Source organism: Tinamus guttatus, unplaced genomic scaffold (genome assembly GCF_059628265.1).
Source record: "Tinamus guttatus ecotype Peru unplaced genomic scaffold, ASM5962826v1 Tinamus_guttatus_pri_ptg000710l, whole genome shotgun sequence".
Lineage (NCBI taxonomy): Eukaryota > Metazoa > Chordata > Aves > Tinamiformes > Tinamidae > Tinamus > Tinamus guttatus.
In genome coordinates, this window is record NW_028289244.1 from 3,576,963 (window position 1) to 3,600,827 (window position 23,865).

At 39.6% G+C, this 23,865-nt stretch overlaps 1 protein-coding gene across 1 annotated transcript in view; it reads right to left on the minus strand.

The window, feature by feature from the left end:
• FAM13B (family with sequence similarity 13 member B) overlaps positions 1–22,383 on the minus strand; it is a 41,809-nt gene extending 19,426 nt beyond the window's left edge. Inside the window, exons 1-7 of the mRNA XM_088536862.1 lie at positions 22,173–22,383; positions 12,311–12,477; positions 11,250–11,440; positions 10,625–10,837; positions 7,731–7,908; positions 7,073–7,217; positions 4,612–4,769 (exon numbers count right to left, since the gene is read on the minus strand). Of these exons, the coding sequence (XP_088392988.1) occupies positions 4,612–4,769; positions 7,073–7,217; positions 7,731–7,908; positions 10,625–10,837; positions 11,250–11,406 (851 nt within the window). The 5' untranslated portion in view covers positions 11,407–11,440; positions 12,311–12,477; positions 22,173–22,383. The remainder of the gene's footprint in view (positions 1–4,611; positions 4,770–7,072; positions 7,218–7,730; positions 7,909–10,624; positions 10,838–11,249; positions 11,441–12,310; positions 12,478–22,172) is intronic.
• Positions 22,384–23,865: the final 1,482 nt, after the last annotated feature.

A 23,865-nucleotide genomic window follows, 5' to 3' on the forward strand; every position in this document is an offset into this window, starting at 1 on the left:
AATTCTGGGACAAATTAGTGTATTTCCACAAGTAAGTTCAAGAAATTAACTCATACACATGCTCTCCCTCTCCAGTTTTCCATTATTGTGATCAAAATTCTCAATGGTGTAAACATCTATGAAATCTTAGGCAAATTAAACATACTAACAGTAAAACAAGAGAAGAAAGCTGCATTATAAATAGCAAGGAGTTGTCACACATCTTATTCAGGCAAACTTAAATACTCATTTTATTGGGCCGGCGGCAGAAACCACAACGATGAAGGTAATCATAAGACAGGGCATTTAACTGAGCCCAAACAGATGAAAAAACAAACAATGAAAATAAAGTTCAATAGATTCTTGGCTTACCTTAGAATAAGTTTGATACAGCAAGGAGTATTTTACTTAGACCTTACAAGGTTTTAGTACTGCCAGAGAAGTGACAGAAATCAAACCACCTATTCCTGCAAACTTTCTCCTTCCTCCTTTAAGTAAATGCAAAGTAGGAAGAGGGGAGGTGGAAGAATATGAGCTAGAAACAACTCCCAGTGAGACTCTACCTGACAAGGAAACAGGTCAAAATAATAGAGATGCCCTTTTGCCTTAAACATAGTGCTCTCAGCTAACAGGAAAGTGCACTATGTTTGAACTATACCACGTAAAGCCTTAACAAAACTGGTAATTAAAAAGGCCTATTTTGCTTTTCTATGGCCATATGCTTTTGAATCAAATTTCTTTTTTTCTTTTTAGGTGAAAAACCTAGCGCAAAGCTGTTCCAAATGCTTGATAAAAGCGCCAGCTACTATTTCAAAACAGATGCTGCCACACATCTTCGGAAAATGTATCTGATGTTGAAGCTTCATCTTGTAGCTGCTAATTTCAAAGCAGCTGTATCAAACAACTAGAAGTGTTTGAACACACTAACATTTCCTTTTTCTTTCAATCCCAAACACAGGAGCTCAGTGCAGCCCAACTACTGCACAGAGCGTTGTAGCTTGCTGATCAACAATACTTGAAACAGAAAATGAAGAGATTGAGCTGCAAGTTCAGTCCCAGGAACACGATACACAAGTGAAGCAAGCAAGAATTTCAGAGAGGGAGGGAAAAAAAAAAAAGATTTCAAAGCAAGCACACTTCAGTTTTCAATATGTAGTCCCAGGATTTTCAGTAATTCTAAGAGAGCTGCCCTGTAAAAGGAATGCTAACTTTCAGAAAGAACCTTTTCTTTAAAAAAAACAAACAAACAAACAAACAACAACAAAAAAAAAACAGGAAAATAAGTTTAATAGTAAAGTACAGTCACTTCAAGGGGAAAGAAAGAGAGAGGCAACCAGAGCACAGGACACTGCAACTCACGAGAACGGAGCAAAAAAATTCAGTCAAGGGCACAAGTAAAATCACTATTAATAGGAAAATGATGCCCTGGAATCCTTTTCTTCTACCACTTGAGACTATGAAGAACTATGTCAAGAGTGGAGAGAATAAACTCATCTCCAAAGAACCCAAAAGATTTTGGACCTGATGTGTAACAAAATTTTCCATAGTACAGACTAACCTTCAGCCCCTCCAGCGCAGCAGCGTTCAGCACTGCTTTCATTAAATACCTTCAGATGCATTAGAGATGCTCAGCAAAATATGTGCATAAATCAGCACTGTTCCAAAGCCTGAAGAATCCTCTTACTACTAAATAGTATCTTACATCTTCTACTAATCACTTTAGCAATTAAGCAGTTTTTGAAAAAAATGTGTCAATCGCTCTCAGCTGAAAATTCACCAGATGTGCTGTGCTCAAGGAGACTTATTTAAGAGCTGTCATTTACACTCCACGCAGCATGACACAGCAAGACACGAAGGTAAACACCTTCCTCTTGTAATGCCAGCCCACCCTGAGAATCCTTTTTTGTCGTCTCCCTGTCTACAAAAAGCCCTGTTATAAAGACAGCTTGAAATGGAAAAGTACTGTAACTGCAGAGAAAACACTACAAAGTGTTCTTTTTGCAAACATACTGAGTGTACATACTTTTTAATAAGAAATAAGAACTTAAGACAAAATCAATAGTGCCATTACTTAATTTCATAACATCCCCAAAATACATTTCATCTCACACATTTAAATAAAAATAGAGCCTCTTATGTGCAAGCATTCCCGAGCAACATATGTCTTCAAGCTATTTACCTGTGCAGCAGAACTTTGCAGGCCATTCGGATTATTTTTGCTATCCCAAATGAGCACTTGAGGTAAAAATGCTTCATTTGCATGAGAGCAAAGCGGGAAGGCGCCTGGTGGCCGCGCATGCTGCTCGCCGGCAGCGCCGCGAGTGCTGCACTAGAGCCCGCAGTCTAAATAGAAAATCGACTGCAACATGAGGTCACCCCCAACAACACGTTGCCCAATCAACATCGGAAAGCTCCCGAACATGTTGGGCACCGATTTGCTGGGATTGCAGCGGGGCACAAGTATTTGGATGTTAAACAGAGAGCACAAGCAGAATAATTATATTATATTCTCCTGCAACCTGATCCAGTCATGATTGGTTTGTATTACTCTCTCTGTATATATCTAAATATCTCTAATATATAAAAAAAACACACACACACACACACCCCTTGTCTTGTTTTCTTAGTTTGTTAGCCCTCTCTCACTGACCAAGCTAACAAACAACAAAAATATCAGATAAGTACTCAAGAGTTCCTGTTTGTCTTAGCATTTGACATGGAGAAAATCAAGCTTACTGCTTGTCATGTCTCATCGTTTTATACATCAAATTCCAAAAAGCTCTAAGTTCACAGTGCAAGTTTTATTTTAGATTCACTACTGACAATATCAGGGATGAACTGCAGAAGGTAAAACAACAACTAGCAAACAGCAGCAGTGAAAAAAAATCAGCATAAAGACAGAAGTGGATTCTAGAGTGATTGTTTCAATAGCACCTCTAAAGTCAGCTGCAACACTGAGTCCATAATCCTCTTCTATGAAAGCTGGGACAACCAAACGGGATAAGTTCTGCTGCAGGGCTTCTGGTAAGGGAGAGCATGATGGTGCCTTTGCAGTGCACGATGGCAGCTCGTGATGTTCCACGGATGGGAAACACTTTCCCAACTGGGAAAGAGCCTTAAAGATCCCTCGAAAGGTTTCAGTTAAATAACATTTTCACGCAGTCCCTATACCAGGGCACATCAGTGAGTATCCAGGTTTTCATCAGCTCTTTAAATTCTCAAATTTAAGGAGGATGTCACTATTCCTGCACTTAGAATTCCACAAACACCAAACACCTATATATAGTACAATTACTTTAACTGCAACAAGGATAAATTCGTAGTAATTCAAGTTTCAGGAACTCTTAGGTTACGATAAAATTAAGCAGCTATATGGCTGACAAAGATAATTAGCAGTTACAAAACAACCAAATTAGGTTTATTCCCTACGCTTCCCTATAAGTCATTACATGAAACGCCCACACCAACTACATGCCATAGAAAAATGTAAAACTCACTGTAACACTATAAACACAACACTATGAACTATAAACACAAGCAAGACAGGCTTAAAAATATAAACCTGTGCATCACAAACAAGCAAAATATAAACCTGTGTATTATAAGTGCAAATAAGGTCTCAGATAGAAGTATGATATCAAGTTGACGCATATGCTCTATGAGGATAAGTCTTAATTAAAAGCTAATTCCCACTAATACTGCTGCCCTTACTAGACTTTGCAGCTTCCAGGCTTGCTCCTTGCCTATCCAAACAGATCCCTTTACAGGGTCAGGCTCCAAGGTAGATAATACAGGACCCTCCACCTTCAGCTGGAATTACACCTGTTCAGATCCAATAACTCTTCCAAAATACAGTTAACCAACCTCAACTCATATCTAAGCATTAGTCGTGACACTCCTAAAGTGATACAACAAAAAAACATCAACCCCTGAATGAAATTTATCTGGCAGAGTTTAAATAAACTGAAGAATGCTCCTTACCTATTTTACAAATACATTAACAAGACAGATTTTACTACACCCTGCACTAAAAACAGGGTATCCAGAACCTGCATTTCAGCTCAAATTAGAGAGAGGCCTGGGGAGACTTTCTGGGTCATCAAATCAAGGTTTACTAGCAGCCCATTTTAGAAATTCCATTTATAACCTCTCAAAAAAGCCATCTCTAAAGTATTCAAGATTTCTCCACACTACTGCTACTAAAGGCCATTCCACAGTCATATTCCTCTGCAGTCTTGGAAACTATCCTCCAAATTTCAACCTAAAAATCACTAATGGTCAATATTATTCTCTTGTTCTCATCAATAATGTCCACTGGGTCATATATAGCTCCTCCTCTGCCTAAGCAAAATACTGCTTTACCGTTTCATTAAAAAAATGCTCTCTTTCTCTTTCTTCCCTTCTCTAATGCGGCGATTAAAACACCACATTTAATCCAAATTAGGTTACAGACTCTTTCCTTCACTGAATTTGAGAATAGCTATTTTGTTACACACTTACTACAAGAACTCCTCCTACTTCTAGAGCCCTTTCTCAGCCACTGCAATGTATCTCAAGAGCCTGGCAGCTTCTCACACACAGCAGACCCCATTCCAAATGTAAAAGCAAAAGTTTAAGGCGGAAGCAAGTTACCTCGCTGGTGCTGTAACACTCTGGGAATCCGAGATGCTCTCGGTCATATCTAGATGCACCTCAGCTGGCCTTTCCACAGGTTTCTCTGGGCCATCTTCTGGAAGTTCTTCAGACTGCTCAAGCTTCACATCTTCCTCTTCTTCTAAGAGATCATTTATCTGTACAAAGATTTATTCAAAATTAACGACTAAAAAAAACCATCTAAACAGCACCATGGAATTACAAGAGCACATGAATTATAGAATACTTGTATTTTCAGAAGAGAATATATTTTATGAGAACCAGGCACACGATACTTGCTTCTAAGCAAAATCATGCAGTAGATATCCCAAAAAAGTTGCATAACATTTACAATTTTTAACAGAAACCTGCAAAAGCTGCACCTCTGAGACTGTAAGCGTGCACAATAACAAAATCCCAGACACACAGAAATCACAAGGCACAGAAGAACAGTTATGGTAATTCCCATCTCTGCCACAGATACTGCAGGATTCATTTATACCTGAGAATTATTTCAAAACCTTCTGTGGAAGGCAATACAGAACCCTGACTCAAGATTTTCCATGTACTGAACAAACGTTTATAATGGGGACTGTAAGACCTGTTTCCGTCAAGCCCATTTTGTCTGATATTTTTTGTTTCCAAATGTAGGGGATATTTTTAACGAAACAGTAAAATGAAGCCAATTAAGAAATTAAAATAATATAGCCAACCAACAATCAGAGCCATCACTTTTTTGGAAGCTTTAGGCTTATTTGCTTTTAGAAAATAAAGTGAACCACTAAACATGCCAGGGGGATTCCATTTGATTCCCCAAAACTCCTTGATTGATGTGGCAATCTCCCAAATCTGCAAAGCCAAGAAAATAAAAGCATCAGCAACAGCCTCAAAAAATAGATGCTTTATAATATCCACCACTGCAGTAGAAAAGAAAAATACTGAAATAAGAGAAATTAAAACTTAAGGAGCTTAAAGATTACACAGAAGGGAGAAGGAGACCTACTCTCTCTCCTCCATTATATATAAAAATATATATTTATATAAGTGAGGGGTACAATGTTATGTTATATTGCACTATAAATCAGATTAAGACATTTATTTAGCCCTGACTTCCTTCTGTGATGGCGAGAAGGCCTAACAGGGCAGCAGGGCCAAGGCCAGCAGTGCCCAGGACAGTGTCCTTTGGTCCCCAGGGAGGGTCCCCAGAGGGAGAGCGATGTCGACACCTGCTGGAGAGGACCTGCAAGGGACACCCGCCTGGGACACGCTCGCTCGTGTTGGGAACCGCTTTTGCTAAGACAGTAAGGCAGTAATTTTACGAAGCATGTGAGCCTAGACCAGCTAATTATAAAGAGTAGTCACCCTAACCCAAAGCTGGAGCTCTCAGCCTCACGCTGCGGAACTCACGGCCTGGACAGAAGGAAAGGAGCATGCGAGGCTCGCAGCTCCCTACGCTGGTGCTCAGCGCTCCCCGCGTCTCGCTGAGAGCTGCGGAAGCGGCCAACGCGCCCAAAGCTGCAGCGTTTTGGCTGGAGCAGCAGAGGAGCAGCTGCTCCACGCAGGACTCGCTGCCCACGCTCGGCAGCCCGGGCCCACGGCGGCTCCGCTGCTGCGGAGCAGAGGCCATCGGCTGTCCTGGTACTTGCTGCCTCTGTCACACTAGGAGGGGCGGGAGAGGGTAGTTAGGCTCAAAAGTTCCATATTTTTATGGCATTTTACTCAGCAACTGCTGTTAATTCCCTCTTTTCCTTCCTCACTTCCCTAATAATTATCCATTTCTTATTCACAGCATCACATTAACTTCATGACATTAAATTTACTGGGAGGAAAGCAGAATTAGCAAGAGCAGATATCAACAGTCACAGGGACAGGCGAGCCTGGCAATCCCGACGGCTGCAGATTAGGATCCAGCATATTTCTATTCTACTCAGTTTCTCCTCTCTCCACTTTTCAGGATTTTTTTTCCATTAACATCTACATAATAATTTAAAATATTAGAATCAAAAACATCTTTCCAAAGTTTTGATAGAGGGATATAGCAACAACACAGCCAAGCAGAAGGCAAGACCCTGCATACTTCAGTAATGCACATCCAGATATATTACAGACCACAACTAACAAAACATGTTTTTGCTTCCATTTACAAACCTGTTCTCCATTCCTAAAAGGTAATTACAAAGCTATATTACTTATATAGCAAAACAGTTGTCTATGTTGGCCTGAATATCGTACATGTGCATTTCTGTGCATAATCCAGGTATCCCCCTCTTACTACAAAGTAACAATTTCACAAACACAGGTATGCAAAAAAATGTGCTTAAGAAAACTAAGCTTCACCAGTTTACAAGAGATTACTGAAAGGCATATTAAAGAAAATTGCATTTCAACATATCTTTCATAAACATGAATGGTTAACATGAACACTTAAATAATAAAATATTGCCATTTAAAATATTCTTACCTGCTCAGTTATTGAGCTTAAATCATTAGTAGATGAAAAATCTTCCTCTTCATTTTCAAAGAATTCATAGTAGTTCTCCAGAAGTCCCGCCATTATTCTGCTAACTATTTCTTGTTCTTTCAGATCCTCCACATCTGTGTAAATGCTAAAGATTCCAATACTATCTTAGTTTGAAAATCTAAATCCAACCAAGTCCCCAAAGAACTCCTGTGAATGGCATCTGAGGGCTACACTTTTCATCAGTCTCCCTGATCCACTGCAAATACACAGAACTTCAAAAATAACTCAAATTTGTGCACTATAAAATTTTATACTAGCATATTTAATTGACAAAGCAATAAACATTTAGTCAACTAACTTTTCATAAGGAATATTTAAAAGTCAAGTAGTTTGCTGTAGAAATGAATCCCTAGAATACATTCACACCTTAACAGTTTTCTTCCAGTACTTCTATTTTTTCCCTGCAAAAAGTAATCTTTCACACTGTCTTTAAAAAAGAAGTCTAACTAAAGTAATCCAAACAACCAAGCAAAAAAGACACTATCCAAAATATATACTACGTTTGCTGCTGTCCCTAATGAACCAGGAAAAACTCTGGACAGAATTACACTCTCAAATCCATATAAAAGCACTGCATGAACTTTTAATATTAACTTACTGAAAGACATCTGGGCCAAAGACTGCAGCCAAAGAACTTGCTGACCAAATTTCTTCATGATGCGATGCTACGTTGGCTAAAAATTTACACAGAAACTTCAGCAAACTGTAATTAACAGGTGGAAGCTGCTGCAAGAGGAACCTCAACTTTCTTCCAAATTCATCTTCATTATTATAATCTGTAAAAATGCAATAAAAAATTAATCACAATGTTAAACATTTGATTTTTTCCACATCTGATATTGATAAGACTCCGACAAAAATTACTCGCTACTAAAGTATAAATACTTTGGCCAGACTGGAACTTAAAACATTAGGATTTGAACTGCATTTGCTTGGTCTGAACTTTTAATACTGGGGTCTCAACAGAAGAAGGAAAAACAAAAGTCAACCCAAAAGAAACTTAAGTGTCCATCCCATATATCTAAAGGATATTTACAATGGTAGTACTTCATAAAAAAGCTTGCCCCAGTCTCCTTGTCTACTTGTCCCAGCATTTGGCCCTCTCATTTCAGTCCTAGAATTAGTCCTTTCCTCTTCAACTATCCAAGACAGGCTGATAATTCCTATTTGCTATTCAGACATTCTGAATGGATGGAAGGAATTGGAGGAACATACTAGAAAACCTCTACAGTCCTGATTTCAAATCGGGTACTTTCTCTAAGTTTCACTTCTGCTATGAAGCAGAAATCAATAACCTAAACCAATAGCTTCCAGTGGACTTTCCCCTGCAAGTTCAGTTAGCCATTTCCAGCCTTCTTCTCTAATTAATGCTCAGTTTCTGACTGTGTAATAGAGCTAGTTCATCCATATTCCTGACTGTTTCAATGCACTCAACCTAACACATACTTATTCCCTGCTGGTTCCATTTCAGACCTGAAAAAGAATGACCAAAAAGCCACCAGAAAAATTCCAAATAAAGGAAAAGTGTGTCAGGAAAGCAAAACAGGAGAGAAATTGATACCTCTCCTTCTAAAAAAGAAACTAAAAAACTGTTTCAGATTCATCTTCAAAAAGAAAGGGATTAAGACAGAAATGTAATGAACACACACACGGATGTTTAGCCTTTGCCAATGTGCTTTAAAATTTGGGTTCTAAACAGCACGAAGACCTCAAGTAAGAAAATATTTATGTGAAAATGAAGCCATCTGAACATGGTCCATGGATACACACTTCTGGGACACATGGCCTAGCACATGAGGACCAAATTCACATTTCAATTAGTAAAATCACTTGCCTTTGAGACACCTCCGCTAGGCCTAAACAGAATGAGCTACACTTGAATGGTCTGTAGGCAACACTTGTTATAGAATCAAGTTGTGTGAAAAAATGAGTTTAACCTAATGATACAGAAGGCCTGCTACAGGAGGAAATTACCATAAACTGCATCTGGATCCAAATATCACTTGCTATCACTTTCTACATTTTTATAAGCAATTCATCTAAGATGCAGCTGATCTCACAATTCTGGAAACTAATAAACACAGATAAGACTACCAGGTAGTCAAAATGTCAAAAGCCAAAAAACAGAGTAGAGGAATACCAACTTCTAATAACAGTATCAAGAAGCAATATTTATGGGTTTACCTGTAAGAAAGGGACAAAACGTAAGCCTTTTGAAAATCGCTTTCTTTTTTTTTTGAGGGGGGACAGTGGGTAATGTAAAATAGAGAGAGAAAAAAAAATAGTACACTGTAATTAACAGGAAGCTACAATTTTAAGTGAAATACATTATTTCTCTATTTAATTAGTAGAAAATAAAGTGGGAATTATGTGCTGAAGAACAGCTCTGCTTCTGAAACAACCTACATGCAAACCCTTCCAGTCATCTATTCGAAGATGAAAAAAATATCCTGAATTTCACACTGTAGTTTACAAGTCACAGAAGGAAATTACATTGTCATTATACCAAATGAGCACACCACATTTCCATTTCTAGTCCTGATAAGGCAGCAGTGCTAATTGAAGCATAAAGCAGTATTATCCGACAAAAAAGGCAACCAGCAACATTACTGCCTTAATAATTTCGTTATCATCTGTTGGTATATATCAGCCTTTTCAGAAGGCTAAAACTAGTTTACCAGCTGCTTAGATCCAGTGAACCCCAAACTCATCACCAGAAATCAATCAGCAGATGCATCACTCATTAAATTTTGTGTACTGACATCCACTTCAATCCCTCATTACTGCACTGCAGCACAAATAAATGCACAGAACCTCAACAGTCATATACTTAACAAGTTTCTCCAGTCAGTAGCTGACAGAAATTGCTTTCAGGGCAAACCTACTTTTAAGACACACATCAGTGTTGAGTCTCTGATTGCTGCCCATTCTGATAACCACTCCATGTTCAAAGCTTCAGCGGTTACACGAGTTGCAAAGGGAAGAAACTGAAGCAACTTCTCACTCTTGGAGACAACTCTCCACTTAGCACTTACTAAGCGCAGTGTAACAACATATGAAAAAACACTCTGCACAAAACAGGACTATAACGAGGGCTGGCAGCTGCTTATCAGGAATAAGTTCAGCAATGGAAAACTAAATTAAACATAGGCAAAAATGTGCTTCTTACAAAGCAAAACAAGCCAAGCGCTTGAAAAGAAAGACTAATCAATCCTGGAAAATCAGTAACACTCCTGTTGATCTAGAACTAACAAAACCCTCAGGTATGTTACAAGGTGTGGAGCACAGACATGTACATACCCTTTGGGGAAGGCATTACTAATGGCAGTGCAGCAAGACAAAAGATTTTACGAGTCAAGTTATGAATTAACTCCCAACACTACGTAACCCAGCGGAGGCCAAAGGACCCAGGAGAGTGGATGCATATGGACAAGTTTGGAACTAGAACACACTGTGCAGGACGTGGGTGCATCTCAATTAATTGTTTACTACCTTGCGAAAGTTGCATCAAATGTATGTGCAAGCTGCCTGGAATAACTGGCTCTGGAAGTTCTTGAAGAAAAAATCTAAGAAGGCTGATAGCTGAGGGTACATCTGCTTCCTTAACCAGGTCCACATCTTCTCCATTATCATACCGCTGCCGAAGCCACTCCACTGTTTCTGCATTCCCATTGACTTGAAAAAGTCCTTCTTGTTCCAGACCCCCTAGGTTAGAAAAAAGTTGCAAATATAAGCTTTTCTGACACAACATATGCATTATAGAACCAAAAAACTACTGATGCACAAGATACACAATTCATATATTTAATGGAAGACTTTTACAACAACGGATAAGCAAGATGTCCATTAATCTTCTCCACAGTAAATACAATCTTATGCCCAGCTAATAATACAAGAATAAGGTAAATATCAGCAATGTACCACTTGCTATGAAGTGCCCTACTGGGCTGATGACATTATCTTATCTAGAAAAGAGGGATAAATCAAACAAAAGAGGAAATACATAACATAAAAATCATGGGCAATTAAGGACAAGAAACTTAACAAAATAAACATTCCTATGAAGTTTATTTTGTAAGAATAAAAACATTATAAAATATAGCAAAATAATACATACCATGTTCCTCAATATAGTCCACGACGTGGCGGACTATGAATGGAACCTCATTGTCTGGTTGCCCTTCTTGCTGCAGCTCATCAAGTGGAATTCCAAATATTTTGTTAGCAAGAACAGAGTTGCAGTTACTCAAGGAAGGGGAAGAGCTCTTCCTCATATCTTTTTGCAGCCAAAAATCAAAGCTGTCTTTTCTGTCAAATAAGAAGAATGTAAAAATCATACTTCAGTGCACACTGCTGAATGTACTTCTCCATAACATAACGTATTTTATTCCTAATGCAAATACTGCCCAGTCTCTTAATCGGGGTACTGAATTTATACAAGTTTTGTTATGATTTCAAATACAGCATGACTTGATAAATGACAGTACTGCTGAGGTATTCTGTTCAATCCTTAATAGGAGAGAGGGAAGAAAACATATATCCACAAAGGCAGCTCAGTAAAATTCTAGTCACTGCATAGTTATTTAAGCAAGCTCCAAGGGACTTCAGGCAAGTGAGACTCTCCATACATTTCCTGACAGGGCTTCTCTGTTACACAATTAGTTAGACAATGAAGTTTCCACTTCAGCTCAAACTGAAGTACAGAAGACTCTCACTTCAGGGCTACTTTAAGTAAGCTCTCAATATCTAAGTTTCAAAGTTGTACTGAACATGTTCTTCCCCCTCCCCAAAACGCTAAGATGCTCAGTGATAACATTTCTCTTATCACACAGGATCTTGACATTAGTTACAAGTCTGTGGCCGACATGGGTTCTACATAATACTACATGGTATTTCAGTTTAAGTCACTCAGCTATTACTAAAGTGACTATTGTACTAAATATATTACTAATCAAAACAAGGAAATTTCTTCTGGCATCAGAGAAAAAACTGTCTTGTTCAAAATGAAAACCAAAGAAAATCATATTTGCTTTAAATGCAAGCTATCACTTTCATATAGGCTGGACAAAAAATAATGAGCCAAATATCGCAGCTGGAAACCGCAATAGACCAGGCAGAGCGAAACCTGCACTTCCCATTTTTAAAAAACACCCAAGTCAAGTAGTTTAAGCAACCTACCTCAGAGTACTTAAACAGCCGAGTTTGAAAAGCGTTTTCTGCGCCAGCTGCCCTCACTGACCAAGCATTCTTTTGTCATTTATGGTTGTTTAAGATTATGGCAAAAGATCAGCCTGTAGTTCCTCATTGAAGAATAGCAGAACTCGATCAGTACTTCAGCAGTTAATCTAAAAATAAGGAAAACGCTGTTAGACCATACCATTTTCAGCAGTTTGAAACTCATTCGTAAATCAAGACACTTCACTTGATATGCTCGCCTTGTCAAATCACCATTTTCTTGTTTTAAACGTAAAAGTCTTCTAACTGCACTAGCATGGCTCACGTGGGAGCTCACAGAAAAAAGCAAATCTGCGTTTTCTCTGAGCAGTTAACCAATCTCAAAGCAAAAGGTAGGGTGGGACATCTTAAAAAATCATAAAAAAGTTTAAAGGAAAAAATCAACAAAAACAAAACAAAAACAAAAAAACACATACAGACATTTCAGATTCACTCATTCATTCTTCAAAATAAATCACTGAGAGGTAGGAAGGTTAGATAGGAATGTTTTAAAATACCTACTGTACTAACGCACATATTTAAAAAAACTCTGAAGACTCACAGGCACTGTTTTAGCATATTATCTTTAACTATAAGCTTGGCATAGATAAAAACAAAGTTCAAACTAAGGAACAACAGTTAACCCATTTTCAGTGGTACAGCGGATCTTTGCTTAAAAAGTTGACTATGTGTCCTATTTACCAGTTCAAAGTCCAAGTGATTGTAAAACCTTAATATAAAGAGCGATTTCCTCCAAGTCAGATTTCCTACAAGCTCCCTAATTTTTATTTTTATTATATACACGCACAAAACACTTCACAATAAAACAGATGTCCCCAGGTTTAAAGGCATGTACTGAAACCTCACATTTCCATAATGGGAGACTGTATTCATAATATTGTCCTTAAAAAGCATCTTCCCTTTCTTTGTTGCCCCATCCTGGCTCTTGCTTCTTTACTACTTCAGAACCAATTAACTCCATCCACACTTCCCAAGCCCCCACAATCTACTACACTCATTATATATCAAAATGCCAACTCCATTCATTAGCCTGTTATACAAGGAATCCAGCTTATTTTGCTAAGTAACATGTTTTGTGCCTCCAGTCCTCCCAACATTATATCCATATTTTGGAGTATTCAGCCATAATCTTCCCATAAAGACTGCCTCCATCTTCCTCCTCGAAATAGTTTTTGGAGTGAGTCCCACAGGAAAAAAAAATGTCATCTTTCAGGCTTTTCAGTGTCAAAAATCTTTGCCTATCAACATGACAATGATGACTGATATTCCTTCCTTGCTCTTTGTCGTCCATCCCGTATTACACATGCACACAACTGGGTTCTAGTCCAAGGCAAGATTCTAGATATCATGACAACAGAAAATAAAAAATTATAAACCAGTCAGCAGGCTTTGCCATTTTCTCCTTTTTTCATAGATGTCTTTTGGAGTAAGTTGCATAAATGCACAGTGTAAAAGCTGCATAAATTTACAAGTCATTTTCAAATCTATCATTGTGTAGGTCTTGATTACTAAAAAGATGCTGTCAGATTTCAACAGTGAAGTAGTTGCACTTCTTCACTTCCCTGTAATTTATGAAGAACCTGCCCAGTCATTTTTCGTATTAATTTTGTGTATAAAGCAAGAGTCAATATAATCCCTGCACACTCAGTAGATGCCATTCAATCAATGCCAATATATCGGGCAATTTTCATAACACGATGGAGTGGCAAAGAGTCTATCCTCTCAACTTCTGCTGAAGTCAATTTATCCAAAACAACATACTAGGAAGACTCAGGTTAGCCAGTCACAGGGTTAATAGCAGCTGTGAATAATCTTTGACAGATCTGCCACAATGCTTCAGGCTGTGTTACTAAAACAAACAAACACACCAAGCTTCAAAACAAACACCACCTAATAAATGAACAAATTAGAAGCAACCACCTCTTTTTACCACCCAACCAAGTGGAAAGAAATGGAAAGCTGCAGCTCTCCTTTTCGCAGGGCACTTTATGCGTAGCTATTGGACACAAAAGCATGGACATTTTTGCTAGGTACTGAAAATAAACAGGCTCCTTGAATCTTAAATTCATTCAGGAGACACCACAAAAAGAGGAATTCTATTTTTGCTAGCCTGGCAAAGGAACAATGAGGTTGACACAGCTTTTTTGTCTCACTTTCCTGAACTAGATCAGATTTATAACCCAAGCTTAAACTGTATAAAACTGTAAATAATGTGCATCACCTACAAGAATTACTGAAAGTCAACTTTTAACCCTCTCACCTGCACACTGCACTATATACATGCAAATATAAGCACTATATATCCTGATTTCAGAGTTTTCAAATCTTTTGCCTTCGAGTGCTTTGGTGGAACTTTTATGGGCTGCAATATAATTTACTTGCTAACTCTTGAAAAAGCTAGAAATTTAACAAAAGTTGTTATTCTGACTTCCTTCAATTTGTATTTTATGTTATTTCTAGCATTTTAAGACTGAAGGACAGGCTTAAAGTTGTTAATTATTAATATTAATAGCATACCTCGGCTTTTGGTATCGATCAAGGGCATTCCCCTTTATCTTCCCTTGACTTGGGAAGGGCCACTTCAAGGCACTGAAAACCAGGGCAAGTTTTCTAACCTTCAGACTCTGCACCAAGCTCTTACGAATATCAGTAATCTTTTTTTAATATTAAGCAACATCTTAATAAACAGCAGCTGACCCATTCAATCAACTATTCCTACTTTTGTCCCTGTTATCAAGACCCCTTTGAACAAGTGCTTTTTTCTCCTCAGTTTCACACCCTTTATGCTTCACTAGTGCTACCTTTGGAAAGAGTAATTTTTAAAAGACACATACCAAATCCTAACAGTTTATTATTAATACCAAAACCTGACTGCTTTATTAGAAATATTTTGGTTCTGCCTTTCTACTCCTTCTCCCTTTTTACTGAAAGTGTTTAACAAAGATGATTTCAGTTACAACAACACTCTAGAAGTCTTAACTATAGAAAATTAAAGATACGCCTTACTGTGATTGCAGACTATTGTATAATATTACAAGAGGATTAAACAAACAAAAAACCCTATATCGTATGCAATATCTTGATCGCAAGCATCTTAGCTATGAAGATGAAATTCTGTTCTGTATTTTGCATTTCATTGCACTCATCTATTAAAGAAAACGTCTCCTCACCCTCTGCCCAGCTATAACGCGAGAACTTTGCAGAGTCTGCTGGGAAAACCGCACCACAAATCTCATTTTGCCATTATAATAGCATTCATTTATCTTGCCAGCTAAAAAAGTAGTCACGCCCACGTATGAAATGCCACTAATGAAGAAAACAGAAAGCATGGCTAACTCTCAGCATTTGAAGCGTATGCATGAATCTTTAAGTCTTAAATTTGGTTCACCTTTTACACTGCTGGCCACTGTAAAAATGTATGGGTGTCACTTAAAGCCCTCAGGGCTCTACCACCTTTCTAGAAAAAGAAGGGACATGAAGTAAAAATAATTTAAAGAACAACTTAAAAAAAAGGTTGCAGAAAGGAAACCACGTTATAGGAATGAAAATATTAATTCTGCACTTAAAATATCTATACCAGGCATCAAGTATTTAAGGAACTCTTATTTACTGCTTTCTTTACCTGACAAGTTCTCCACATTGCCTGGGAAGATAACACAATTGCAGTGAAGCCAACAATGCCAGCAGTTCTGCACTTCTTACTATTAAAAAAATGCTCATAGCTGAGCATTATTTTGGTGGATTACCAGATATCACCTGTGATGTTTATGTAACACGTGAAAAGTAAAATCTACATCTAAGATTTTAGGGAGAAAATAAAAAACATTGTAGGACAACATATTAGGTGAGCTACTTAAAATCAGATAATTTCTGTGCTGTCCGTAGTGAGTTATACAATAAAGTCCACATACTTGTAGATCCAAATATATATTTTTTTAATCTAAATTTGAAATGTTTATAATCATAGCAGATTTTAAGGATTTCAAAATTATAGCTTAAAACTTCTGTCACAGATTCCAGCTTGGAAGCATGGGAGCTTTCCTTGTGCTGTGACTCTGGGCGATGCCACTGCACGAGAAATATTTGGGGACTGGTTGCCTGTAGAGTCCATCCCCAGCTGCTAACTCCCATCCCACACACTATTTTGTTTAAGTTAAAAAGACAGCAATTAGTCTTCTTGTAATCAAGCTTTATCAAGGTAAAAGGGACTTTTCCCCCACCCTGTAACACAGGGCATGATCATAACTCATATTAACCAGTGACTTCAGGACTACATACAAATGTATGCTCATACTCCTGGTACCATTTGCCATAGATTAAATGCTTTCAGACAGAAGAGCTTTTGCCCATTGTCATTTTCATCTTTTGTTCTGCTAACATATACAAAAAAGAGTATTTTGCTCCTTTGAATTAAGCTATTCATATCTGAAAGTAGAGTCAGGTTAGGGCAGGGGAAACAGCTTGGAAAATGAGCATTAAGCAAACAGAACAGCAAAAGCTGAGGACACAGAGACAGATACATATCCCAACAGCACGGCTTATCAAAAATCAAAATCTACAGAATGTCCTCCACAGGAAGAGAAAGGATATTTATTTTTGAAGACACATTTATACCCATATATTTAAGTGGTCTTGCTATTTAAATACATTTTTTAAAAAGCACAAAAGCGAGACTAGTTTAGAATAGATTATCTAAAAGAGGTATTTCCTCTTTCTGACTGTCAGAAAATGAGCTGAAATGAGCTACTGAAAGCCATTTTAGTCAAAAGGCTGGACAGCCAAATCAGACAATTGGTTTCAATTATTATTTTAAATTTTAAAAGCCAGGCTTCTTAAGATTACATTCTCCATCCCCTTCAAAGCATAATACTTTTAAACAGATATAACTACACAATTCAACTTGCAATGTTCAAGGAAACTATTTTAGAGTAAATGTGTTGTCAAGCACATGATTTTCCCTTCTCCTCTTATTTCTTACTATGGTTATTGTATCTTCACTGACAGCTTTGCTTTCTAGTTAAATAGGATTTGAAAGGAACCAAGATTGTTGCAGTTTTGCACACAATCCCCAAAACATTTGACAAAAGTATTAGATGAATGGTATATTACCTGCCACTAAAACTACCTAGTACCTAGATAGCCTCAGAAGAGAGTCACCCTGGTAACACTGGCAAAAAAAAAAAAAAAAAAAAAAAAAAAAACCACCACGGCATCAGAATTAGCCGATCTCGATGGCAGTTTTTCCCCACCCTGGGAAGGCTGGAGCAGCCCTTGCAACTCAGAAATTAGAACTATTCAAATTAAGCATTTATGTCATCACCACGGAAGAAAGCTCTTCAGAGAACATATGAGTAAAATGCATGGGCTTTTGGTTTTTATACTTAAAATTTCCAAGCTAGAAAACAAGAGTATTTATTAGACTTTCTCTCCTTCCTCTCAACCCGATTTAAAAACAATCTCTAGTTTCAGCACACTGAATCTGATTACATTCTCTCTGAAAAACAGCCCATCATCAAACACCAGAAGTGCATCTCATGTCTGCCATGCAGGCATTACATAGACTCAATGTTGGATTTGGGGAAAAAAATATGAAAATTCAAAATTGAAGAAATACATGAATCCTTTACGAACTGTACTGTAGTAATTTTAGTAAAGCCTCAAACACAGCAACCAATTTAAATACGACTTCCCCAAATTCACAATTTCTAAAACAGCAAGCTGGCTAACAGATTTCAGGGATCTCAATTTACAATCCTTTTGATACACAAGAATAGCATTTTTATATATACTTACTACATAAAATCCAAAGGCTTGAGCAGCATTATTGTAATTCAAGATTCTTCTGTAATGATATACGAGCAAGTTGAATTAATAAAAACGATCAGAGACATGAGCGAAAGTAGATGTTTGCTTGCTGCTTCACACCCACTGCTGAACACTGCCAGATTTGCTCTCTCAGCTGCTGCTGCCAGTGCACATGTGCAGAATTATAAAGAAACTTCCTGCTAGCGCAACCCCATCACATTCTTAACGGCAGTAGTTAATAAATAAAAAGGCTTCTGTATCGTGTGTAACAGCTAATTATATTCATTCTACTTGCCTTCCCCCAAAGTAAAGCTGTATTCAACCAAGCACATGTATACGTGCCAACACATCAGATAAAAATGTAACTTACGTGCAATAGCACTGTAAAAGTACAGTAACTCATTCACAGGAGGAAGTTATAGGTAAAAAAAACATGCAACTTCAGAAGCTCGTATCTTAAAACCAAAATAGCTTAACAACTGTCACTGTTGTTAAGAAGGACTTTGGAACAGAAGTCAAGCTACCTCAGAGACACCAAAAAAAGCAAACTATAAATATATAATGCACTTAATTTATTATACATAAGTTATCCTATTACATACATTTATCATGAGCCTGTTGCTCCCCCTCCTTGACAGGTGGGCAGAAATGCGCATTAGAGCTCAAGGCCATTACAAAACATGGTCCAGGCCCTTCGCTGCATAAAGACGGTCTCTGTCAGGATGTCGGCCAGGGGTCACCAAAATAAAGGACAATCTTGGCATCTTCACTGGAGAACTAAGAAGTCTTAACAAACAATTCAATTCCACAGCAAAAACTATGGAATTTGAGAATAATAATAAAATAAAAAGGAAAAAAGAAGGAAGTAATTGCTAAAGAAATCTCCTAGTAAGATTACAAGGAAACAAGAGATTTAATGAAATGTGTCCAGCAACGAAGAAAGAAAGGTTTTCTAATGTGCACACTCAAAGAAGAAACAAGGAAATGCATGCAAGATCCCAACTTTCATCTTGTTTTGTGCAAAAATTATCATTTCACACAACTGCGCACAAATTTTTAATCCTTAGTACACTGCAGGGAACACTGAACAGAAGTAATGTGTTAACAAAGCAGCCAAGAAGATTGAAACTTGGACAATCCCTACAGGGCTTCCTTCCAGATACTCTGTTCTGATGGAGTAGCCACCCTAAATTCCTTACAAATGTCCAGACAAGTGGCTAACACAAGCCATTTAAATCTCTTAGTATAAAAAAAATAAACAATCCATATAGTCACACATGTGCACGGAAGAACTGAACCACAGTCTTTGTTACAGATTGTTTGAGCACAAATACAATGCAGTATCTTCAATTTAACCTCCAATTTGTCATATTTTGCTTTTTCTAAGACAAATATACTGGATATAAGATTTCATATGTTCATATGTGAGAGACTGTAAGAGTATAATGAGTCACTACCCCAACAGAACTGTTGATTCTGGTATAGTCAGAATAAATTTCGAGATCCAACTGTAAGATATTATTCATTTTTAGCATTGAGTTGACCTCCGTATTGCCAATATGGAATCTCAGCACAGTAATCATCTTCTGTACTATGTCTGCTAAAACTGCCAAGTAAAACAGCTCTACAAGGAAAATGCACACAATAGAGGATTTGGTAATAAGTACATTATCATTTGGATTATGAGAGTACATAGATTTTGTCTGAATTGATCGAACTTTCTCAAGTCCCCTCAGCTGGCTAGGAACCAAAGATAAAACTTCAAAATCGAATTTGAATTTAAGACTCTGAGACAGCAGGTCCTTATTCTATTTACAGAGATGATTAGCAAATTTTCAAAATAATAGTCAGCGAAAAACTCAAAAGTGAACTTCCTAACTTCAGATAACTTTACAGGAAGAATTCAGGTATATTCTCTGCCCCAATGTAGTTATAGTGACATGCAATGTACACTCTTGCTGCTGAGCAACCGATACATCAGTCACTTTAAAAACAGCATTACAAGTGAAAAGTCTCACTCTTTCTGATTCCACCAAAGCAGACTTAATATTTCCTTCCACTCTCTTAAGTCTTTTCCAGATACATTGGATAAAATCTACTTTTTTCAGGTCTTAAGTAATAGTCCTCATATTTCAAAAGATTAGCAAGTATAAAACTGTGTTTGCAATGGAGGAAAAAAAAATAGTTAAATGTTCACTGTCTTTCATCCTTACAGATCCAAATACTGAATTGTTTTGCAAGAAGTCAGCTCACTCTCATCCTAATGGCTACTAAGTTGTTATTTTGTGTGCTAAGATGGCAGCACAAATCATCTAGTGCTATGCACAAGATAAGGGTAATTTAAATGCATTCTCTTATAAATATCACTTCCTCTTTCTTAAAGCTGCCACATATTTAAGAAAAAAAAAAGTATACCACTGATGTGGCAGGTTTTGCTGCCTTTCTCACAAGCTCTAGGAGAAAACATCACTGCTAAGCTATAAATACCTGACCAGAGACTTGAAGAAAAAAAATTTTGAAGTGATGAGGGGGAAAAAAAGGAAAAAGAAAAGAGAAGCCACACCCAAAGGGCAGGTAGGGCTATCAAAAACTGACTCACGCCTGCTCCAAATGCCAGGCACCTTCGGCCTCACCTGCTTTTGCAAACATGTCGCTTTGTACGTTAAAAATAAAAGCTTTACTGCTGGCACAAATCTCATTACAAACGGCACATGACAATGTTTAATGAAGTCATTTAATGAAGACCTCCAATATTACAAGCAGGAGTGTAACAGAAGGGTCCATATCAAGGAGGACTGAGCAAAACTGCAATTAGCCAAACTTGAAAGAATTAAAAATTATCACATGAGGTCCTGTCTTGACAGCTTCTTTTAAAGTAACTACAAAATACTACTTGATGGACCTTTCTAGAAAGGTTACTATATTATTTTAGGAAGACGCTTTAAAAATATTAATAGAAATATTGATCATTCTAATTTCATGACGACAAGAAAAGAATCCCTGCTGTGCTAGATAACACACAAGAAAACAGATAATGATATTCTAAATATCTTCAAATATCATGCAACAACAAAAAAGCACATAAGGCAGCTTAGTAGTAACATGCAGTAAATAAATAAATAAATGGGCTAATGAGACAGCAGATTTTTTTAATATATCCCAACAAACTTGGCTTTTTTTTTAAAACGCTGGCAGATTACATTGCACGCAAGAAAGACAAGCTGCAATGGCAGATTTCTAACCTAAATACTAATCCAGTTCCACAATTTATTCTACAGTCACGTAGCATCTTACTCCTGAGGACTCTCAGGCAGGCAGGCAAGCCAAAAAAAAAAAAAAAGTAATTTTGTTACACTGAGTTTCACTTCTTTTACACAAGCAGGGGTAAGGGAAAAAAGAAAAAAAGGAAAAGAAAAAAAAAGGAGCCCAGGTTGTATTTAGTTTTTCAGCCTTGACTTTTCCCCCTTCTTGAGCCTAACAGCAATAATAAATTAAATTAAAAAAAAAAAAAAGACAACCGGAATAAGGAAACATGAACAAGCGAGGTCCGTGCTAGGAGCTAATGGGTGGCGTTCGAGGTTTGGGGGTTTTTGGCTTATTCGTTTCTGGAGGCGGAGGCGGCCGCGCAGCCCTGGGGTACCTCCCGTTAAAGCGGCTCTTTCGGGAACACAAGCCGCTCTCCCGGGCGCCTCCGGAGCCCCCAGGAGGCGGCAGGAACAATGGGAGCCCCAGCGGGAGCCCCCGCGAGCTCGGGCGGGAGCCTCAAGGCCCCGAGCAGCAGCTGCCGCTGCCCGCGGGGAGCTCCGCGCTCGGCCGCAAGGCCAGGGCCGGGTGGCGCTTGACAGCTCCGCGCGGCGCCCCGCGCAACTTGCGCCTCCCCGTTGCCTCCAACGCGGCGCCGGCCCCGGGGGCCTCCGCGCCCCGTCCCCGCCGCGGCGCCCGCGGGGCCCCGGCCGCGCCCCCCACCCCCCGCCGCGCATGCGCCCCGGCCGCCCCTCACCGTTGCCGGGTGACTCGCCCTCCCCGCCGTGCTCAGCAGCGGCCGCAGGTTCCTCCGCCTCTTCCTACCCCGGGGGGCCGGCGCGGGCCTCGGGGCGCCTGGGCGCTCTGCTGGCTGCCTTGCCGCCGCGCCGTGCCGCGCCGTGTCACGGCGTGCCGTGTCCGCCGCGCTGCCGGGCCGAGCGCCGTGCGAGCCGCGAGCTGCGTCGCTCCAGACGGGGGGTCCCCAACGGTAGCGGCGGCAACGGGCGGAAGTGACGCGCTGACTGACAGGTGCAGCGCGCGCCCCCCCCCTCGGGGTCACGTGCCGCGGGGCGGGCGCGCGAGGGGAGGGGGCGGTGGCGGCGCTGAGGGGAGGCGGGAGGGGACGAGCGGCGGCCGCGGCGCCCCCGGTCCCTCCGTGGCCGCTGTCCGACCCGAGGTGGAGGCGACCGAGCAGAGGGGCTCTCCGGCGGGTGGGAAAGCGGCTTCCGCAGCCGGGAGCGGCGGCGCCGCCTCAGGCGCTGCGGGGCTGCGGCAGGGAGCGAGATGGAGGCACTGACCGAGTGACGAACTTGGTATTTTGAGCCTTGCGGTACTTCGACCTCCGCTCCGTGCGGATTCGGGGGTGCCCGGGGTGCAACTACAGCCATTAATACCAAAAAAATATATTTTTATTACTTTTTTTTTCCTTTCTCTCACACACAAGCTATGTGAAGCACTGTAGTATTTTCCAAGCTGAAGCAGCATTGAGCCATTCCAGAGCTGTGCATCCCTGGCATTTCCCAAGCAGGAGCGTGCCAGCAATAATAATTTGCCCTGAGACTGCAAGCATTACAAAATACACAAAATTTAGCACCCTTAAACTTCCTAAGTTTGCACAGGCGAGCACGGAGGTGCAGGCTTGCACGAGGCGGGTTAGGAGCCGAGCTGCAACGGCTGCTCCTGTAACGCGCTGCCTGCAGCCATAGGTGGTGGGTTTAATAAGCGTTTAAGGAAATTCAGATTTACTTAGTAAAAAATCCTCTTACGAGGAGCTTTTTTTTCCCATTAAAAAATCACTACAAAGAAATACATGAAATATATTCAGAGCCTGAAGAACGGAGAGCCATAATCCTGCAATAAATCAGCTATATTTTTTTGCTAGAAGGTGGGGTATCATTGGAAGTTGCCTTGCAAAGACAATAAAATGCACAGGGTCAAAATAAATGACTTCAAGAGGTTTATATTTTCTGCCAGTCTGGTCTCACAGCAGATTTCTCCACTTGAACAGTTAATAAGACTCACATCAGGACGAGCTTCCAGAATTTGTATTTTGTATACATAGCTGTGTTCTTTCTGATTCATTTAGCCTCATCAACAACAATAAAGATACTGAATCAGAACAAGCTGGCAATTTTGTTGATGAAACATGGGAGAGAACGGACTCCAGCTGGCTCTTGAGCAGATACGCTGGCTACTTGACAGGAATGAAACTGCAAGAAATGTGACACAGAAAACACACGCAGGGAGAGAGGGGACAGCGCAGTGGCAGGTAGGGAAGCGCTGCACGGCACCTGCTCGCTGGGTTCGAGTCCAAGACTATCCCCTGCTCCAAACTGGCTCCGAGGACGCCGTGTCGTGCCAGCTTGTCCTGCCTCCTTTCAGGCACTTCCAGTGCTCTGTGCAGGGGGCAGACATATGCAGTCCCACGCTGCCATTTTAGGTGTTTCTGC